Source organism: Perca flavescens, chromosome 12 (assembly GCF_004354835.1).
Source record: "Perca flavescens isolate YP-PL-M2 chromosome 12, PFLA_1.0, whole genome shotgun sequence".
In the NCBI taxonomy this organism is placed as follows: Eukaryota; Metazoa; Chordata; class Actinopteri; order Perciformes; family Percidae; genus Perca; species Perca flavescens.
In genome coordinates, this window is record NC_041342.1 from 7,891,332 (window position 1) to 7,897,681 (window position 6,350).

A 6,350-nucleotide genomic window follows, 5' to 3' on the forward strand; every position below is an offset into this window, starting at 1 on the left:
GTTCGGACACTTATTGGCTAACGTTCTATCACAATATTTGTTATGATACAAATATAAATGATCTATTAATGTTTTCAGTTTATTTAATGGTGTTAAACTAAAGTGTAAGTTGTCACCTTTCTAACGGTATATTGTTTTAACAATTTACTTAAGGTTTTACTTTATAAGAGTTGGCTAAAGTCTGCTAACACCGCTGAATTAGCCGTACGCTACCCTTGGCCATAACCGGACACCCCTATCTCCTCGCTGTAAACAATGGCCGCTGCTGGGTTTTCGGAGATATTAAGTTGCTGCAGTGCTGTCAAAACTTTATATATATATATATATATATGCAATAAAATACTATAATACTAAGATTTATAGTAAAAAAAAGTGTTCATAATTGTTCAAAAATTATATTTAATAACAATAAAAACAGACAAAACATTTAAAAAAATAAATAAATAAATACAAATAAATTAAACATCTGAGCACCAAAAACACCAACATTTATTGTTGTTCAGCTCATCCTCCTCCCAGCTGACACAAGTGGTGTGAAACCACTAGTGGCAGTTGTCACACTGGACCCACGACACCAATCCCTCTGGAGCCTCTGGAGGTTCGGGTTCCCTGCACCGGCCACACCGCCAGACTGTCGGCTCCAGTCTCCTCTTTGCAGCGGTGTGACCTACTCACAAAAAGAAAAGTGTTTTAAGAATATATATAATATAATAATAATAATTGGCATGCAAAGACTGTTAACATTGAGTACACTACCGGTGGATGTCGTGGGCCCAACAGACAGGGAGGAAGAGGGGCTGGTTCTTTTTGCTGTATAAATAAAAATGTTTTGTTTACTTTTCACCATGGCTAATGTCACTAACATAAATATAAATGTTGCTTGTTTTTAACAGATTATATTAAGTATTTACAGTGGGAGGGAGAGGAAGAAGTGGACCCTCGGCGGCCCAATCCTGCACCCGATGTGGAAGGCTCTAAAAGAATAATAATATTTTATTATTATAACAAGGTTTAATACAAGTATTTTGACTGATTGATATAATTTGCTGACCAGGAGATGGAGGATGGTGGTGTCCCTCTGCAGGCAGGCTCGTCCGGGATGGTCTGCCGCTGGTGGCAGGCAGCTGGGGACCGTGGGAGGCACAAGAGGGGGCAGAGGGTGCTGAGGGACCGGCAATGGAAATGCCGGAGCTGGTTGCTGGTGCAGCCCCGAGGGGCCAAGTTCTTCTGCGGCTGGGGCGGGAGCCGCTAGGCAGGGTAGAGGAAGTGGCTGCCGGGCTGGTGTCTCTGGCCCGCTGCTGCTCTCGGTCTCTTCTGGCCAGAGCTTGGGCCTCCTGCCTTGCAGCACGGTCCTCCACCTCCTCGATGGTGTCGGACATCTCCTGGGCTGTCAGTATCCTGGCCATGGTGATATACCTCCTGACCTTGCCAGTGCTTTTGTTGTAGTTTATTTCGGCCAGGAGGTGGGCCTGATCTACTGTTATCCGGCCTGATGTTACCAGGGGATGGGTGAGGTAGGGATTGGCTGGTGGATTCTGGGGATGAAGGATAGGGGCTGGTTGACTTTGGGGTGGGGGTGTTATGGGGTGGGTAGGTGGACTCTGTGGTGGGGGTGGGGGTGTTATGGGGTGGGTAGGTGGAATCTGGAGTGGGGGTGGGGGTGTTATGGGGTGGGTAACATCAGGCCCAGCCCAGGAAGATGCCGATGGGGTTGGTGGAGATGGTGAGGAGGTCCCACGCCCGGACTGCATGACCCGTGACCAGTCAATGGCCATCGGGTCCAGAGGGTAAAGGCCACTCTTCCTAAACCCAGCCACCACAAGCCCCCGATCCTTCACCCTCTGGTATGAGTCCCTTAAGACCCTTGAAAACTCCTTCTTGGAAACCATGAAGGAGTGATTCACTGCCGACAGATCTCCTGTAACACCAGAGAAATCTGCCTTCAAGGGTCCGAAGAAACTCACATCCAGTGGCTGAAGGATGTGAGACGTATGTGGTGGCAGGCAAAGGAGAATGACCTGTGCCGTCCGGACAAGCTCTGGATCCAGGTGGGACATGTGGCCGTCCATTAACAGCAGCAGCGGGCGCTCCTGGGTGGCAAACTTCAGGAAGTGCCCGACAAACCACTTCCTAAACAGCTCACTGTCTATGTACCCTGCCTGCGACTTCCCGTAGAGGGCATTGGGAACCCCTACTTTTGTAGGGGCCCCCTGCCGCGTTCAGGCAGGCCAGGACGGTGATGTGCTCCCTCGCATGCTTGGTCCCCCGGGGCACGATGACTTGCCGTCTGTTGGTGTCCAGCTGAAACCCCGTCTCGTCACAGTTATAAATCTGACGGGGTTTCTCCCTCAGCACATGCTCCTCCAGGGTGGTGGTGAGGAGCCGGAAATAGTCTTCTATGGGCCCCCTCTTAGCACAGGATGCCCTCCCACGGTCAATGAAGTCTGGGGTCCTGGATGTTAGGCGATCTTTTTGCCGTTCCCTGAAGTTTATCCACCACGTCTGGCCAAGCGCGGTCCTCTGCGCATCCTGGTGGCGGAGGTTGTAGATGGCCAGAGCGTGGGCCAGGACCTGAGGCTTTGTCAGCGGAAACCCATGCAGAGCTGAGTACAGACAGTACTCCACCAGGGAGTCTTCGTCTGCATGGGTGAGGAGTGACCTCCGACAGATGGAAAAATCGGAGGCCACTCTTCCGCTGACTCGGTCACTCAGGCTGGACTTAGGGACCCCAAACCTCATGGCTGCCTGCCGTAGAGAGAGCCTGCCTGCTTCCACCTCCTGCTTGGCCTGGTCCATTGCCTCTTGGGTCCATTTTTTGGTCTTCCTCTCCCTCTTCCTCATCTGCCTGATGTTTGGCATCTGAAAATGCACATACATTTTCTTGTTAGAAATACATTAAAATTCAAAATTAGGTTAGGCATGTCATGTCTTGTTTAATAATAAGGTTGACAAAATCTATAAATTGCCACATTACATGGACACAAAAATACTTACCTTCAACCAAAGTGGCAATTTCTATATCCACTTTTTCTTTGGGCTTGATGCTCCTGTAAAGGAAATACAATTCTCTCACACTCACACACACACACTCACACACACACTCACACACACACACCAATACCAATAGCAAGAGCCACTACTGGCTTTTAACACAATATCCCCTCTCTCTCACACACATGCAGTTAGATGATAGTTAGCTAATACATGAATAAACGTGATGTTGCTGGGCTTATGGACAAGCGTACTGCCTAGACAGAGTCGTGTTAAAGCTAGCAAAAAAATGCATACTCATGCTAACGCTAAATCATATCAGCAGTACAGTAAAAATAATAAACTTTGTAGAGCGAAAGATCGCCGCCCGAACGTTGCCCAAGCGTTTTTATTACTTTCCCTCATCAAAGTCACTTTCATTTACTAAATAGACATGTAAATGTCTGTGTACATATACGAAATTTCATACATAGATTGTTTAATGGGTATAAATCAATTATACTTACGTTTTGGGCGATCGCAAATTCAAAGTACCGCGAAAAGACCGGAAAGCGCGTGACGTCGGAAGTGTCCGGATATGGCCAATAGCAGCAAGTGGTGTCCGAACGTGGACTCAGTGACGCTAGTGATTTGAATGTGTATTTACAACTAAAAACAAATGTACCTAAGCTAGACAGAGTCACGAAAGGTTAGGTTAGGCTAGGTTGTACCCACTCATTAGACAGCTGGCCATCAGGTCTGTCCGGTTAGATCATCCTTATAGATCAGATGGGGAAACTTCTCTGTATGGGCGAAACAATGTCCGTTGACCCGTCCAGACCAGGCTGGATGAGATCCCATTCCTTACAGCACAGGCTTTCTTCCTCGGTGGTCATTGCGATACAGTATCCACATGAGCACCACCATGTACCCGCATCAAGTGCAGCCAGCCATAACGGTAAAATCTCCCTGCTGCGGAGGTTGTAGACGGTGAAAACTCAAGCTCAAATATTTCTTCATGTGGTTGCCGCAATTTGGAAAGGCACAAACTCAAAGCATTTTCTCATATTAGTCCTGATCTAACTCCAAGCTCCGTCTGTCAGCTCTGTGAGCTCCTCCCTGCTTCTGCCGACAGGCAGGCTCCGCTGTTGCTAGGTTACCTATGCAAATGAGCTGCTGAACTTTTGAACTGCAGGTCAGCTCTGCTTCACTGCGGTGTCAGGTTACAGCCTGTTGATACATGCTCATTACTATGGACAGGACCTCGGCTAATTGTTTTTTTGTGGAAAAAATACATTTTGGAATATTGGATTGTATGAGATCGGCACTCGATTGGTGGGGACTTGACCGGAAAGCAGTACATAAACAGAGGTAAGGATTAACACAACTTTTATGCCTTTTTGTCACATCTACTGCCGTCAAATTCGCTGTGTTCCCTGTAAGGAATAACTGCACATGGCTAAGCACTAGTAATGGCATTTTGAACATGTTTAGAGGCTAAAAACACGTTTAAAACTTGCCCTGTTTAAGCCTTGTTTAAGACTGTTGGGTGCAAAATCTAGCAGGAGGATAACTCGGTGTAGGCGTCACCGTTTGTTTTCGTTTTTCTCACTACTGACAGTACTCCTGATTTACAAACAACAGAGCTACGGGTTGAAATCGACCGGAATTCTCCTTTAAGACCTGTAGAAAGGTTTTAGGTCTAGAATGAGTTCACTTCTTTTATCCTAGTGAATGCCTTTCTGGACTTTTGCCTATTTTTGGACCTCGCCCTTGGATCTTGATTTGGACACTGTTTTCTTTAATAAATCCTTTTGTGAAGGAAGTGGTCCACACCCATGGATCGCAAACAGGTACAGAGATTTCTTGGCTTTGCTCATTTTTTTTTGCACATTTTTCATAGACTTGTTTTGTGGCTGCCCCTTTACATGCTCTCACCTCCTCCAAGGCTAAGCTTGTTTGGACTCCCTAGCTCTAACAAGCTTTTGAGCAACTGAAGAAGAGTTTCTCCACCGCCCCAGACCTGGTCCTGCCTGACACCAAGAAACAGTCTGGTTCAGGTTGGTGCTTCTGAAGTGGGTATTGGAGCTGTCCTGTCCCAGAAAGACTGCCGGGACAATAAGCTCCATCCATGTCCCTTTCTCTCCAGGAAGTTATCGTCAGTGGAGAGAAACTACGGCGTGGGCAACAGGTAACTCCTCGCGGTCAAAGGGGTGCTAGAGGAGTGGCGCCACTGGTTGGAGGGGTTTGGGATAGGATCGAATGGGCTCCTCAGCCTAACCTCACTGTCCCGGCCGGGTGCCCCACTGAACAGGCTTTTTGTGCCTCCTGAGCTCAGGTAACAGGTCATTCACTTGGCTCATTCCTCCCACTTGTCCTGCGACCCAGTATGTCATCCAGCAGTTCTTTTGGTGGCCAACAATGGACAGAGAGGTGGGAGAATACAGTATGTGGCCTCCTGCATTACCTGTGCCCAGCATAAGCCTTCGCACCACACTCCCGCTGGTCTGCTGCATCCTGTCCCTCAACGCCCTTGGTCAGACATCTCTCTGGACTTTGTCACAGGTCTCAGTGTGGGTGACAGATTTTCTAAGATGGCTCACTTAATTGCCTTGCCCAAGTTACCGTCTGTCAAGGAGATGGCAAATGCTCTCCTGTTTCATGTTTTCAGAATACACGGGTTGCCCAGAGATGTAGTGTCTGTCCGGGGGTCACAGTTTGTCTCTGTTTTTGGAAGGCCTTTTGTGATCTTCTGGCAGCCACAGTCAGCCTATCATCTGGCTACCACCCCCAAACCAATGGACAATCAGAATGGCTTAACCAGGATCCTGAGACAGGCTTGCATTGTCTGGCATACCTCTTGGAACAGCTGTTATGGCTGAAGGTATGCGTACAAAACGCTTCCATGTTCCTCCACTGGCCTGTCCCCCTTTCATTGGCCTACTGATACCAACCTCCCCTATTCTCAGCTCTGGAGAAGGAGGTGGGGGTTCCCGCAGCAGTTGCTTTTGTGTGCCTGTGCAGAAAGATATGGACACAGACTCGGCAAGTCATACATCAAAGTAAAAAATAAATGTTAAAGAATACCATAATTCTTGTAATTCCTTGTAGATAAACCTTACATATTTAATGTTATATGGAAGATTACCAGCACTGTGCTTTACATTGCCGTGAAAATCAGATTAAGTACTTTTTAGCTGCGCAAAATGTACGTTTTGTGGTCATTACAGTTAGGATTTTACAGCACTTTCAAAATAAGGAGAATGAACATGAGCATGTCAAATACCATGGTGGGCCAAAACAAAGGGAACAAGGGTCAAACTTGGCACGCAGGCCCCAATTTGGGAGGTCTTGGTTCTGAGTGTCTGCTGTGTCACAGA

The 6,350-nt window shown here is 47.5% G+C and overlaps 2 protein-coding genes across 2 annotated transcripts; both read right to left on the reverse strand.

The window, feature by feature from the left end:
* Nucleotides 1-475: 475 nt before the first annotated feature.
* On the reverse strand, nt 476-1,588 carry LOC114565918 (mucin-1-like). Its single transcript, XM_028594261.1, has 4 exons — nt 1,052-1,588; nt 912-974; nt 757-810; nt 476-667 (listed from the first exon to the last, which is right to left on the reverse strand). The coding sequence occupies exons 1-4, from the start codon at nt 1,404-1,406 to the stop codon at nt 543-545; spliced, it is 597 nt and encodes a 198-aa protein (XP_028450062.1). The 5' UTR covers nt 1,407-1,588; the 3' UTR covers nt 476-542.
* A 169-nt stretch (nt 1,589-1,757) lies between these two features.
* LOC114565747 (uncharacterized) lies at nt 1,758-4,048 on the reverse strand. The gene is made up of 2 exons (XM_028593972.1): nt 2,995-4,048; nt 1,758-2,859 (listed from the first exon to the last, which is right to left on the reverse strand). The coding sequence occupies exon 2, from the start codon at nt 2,857-2,859 to the stop codon at nt 2,140-2,142; it is 720 nt and encodes a 239-aa protein (XP_028449773.1). The 5' UTR covers nt 2,995-4,048; the 3' UTR covers nt 1,758-2,139.
* Between the last annotated feature and the right edge of the window lie 2,302 nt (nt 4,049-6,350).

Bases quoted from the DNA above. Each gene is read 5' to 3' on its own strand.
- LOC114565918 (XM_028594261.1), bottom strand. From the start codon at position 1,406: ATGGCCAGGATACTGACAGCCCAGGAGATGTCCGACACCATCGAGGAG. The intron at 975-1,051 runs GTCAGCAAATTA...TTATTCTTTTAG, and splicing joins CCACCATCCTCCATCTCCTG to AGCCTTCCACATCGGGTGCA. The intron at 668-756 runs GTAGTGTACTCA...TTTTGTGAGTAG, and splicing joins TGGGCCCACGACATCCACCG to GTCACACCGCTGCAAAGAGG.
- LOC114565747 (XM_028593972.1), bottom strand. From the start codon at position 2,859: ATGCCAAACATCAGGCAGATGAGGAAGAGGGAGAGGAAGACCAAAAAA.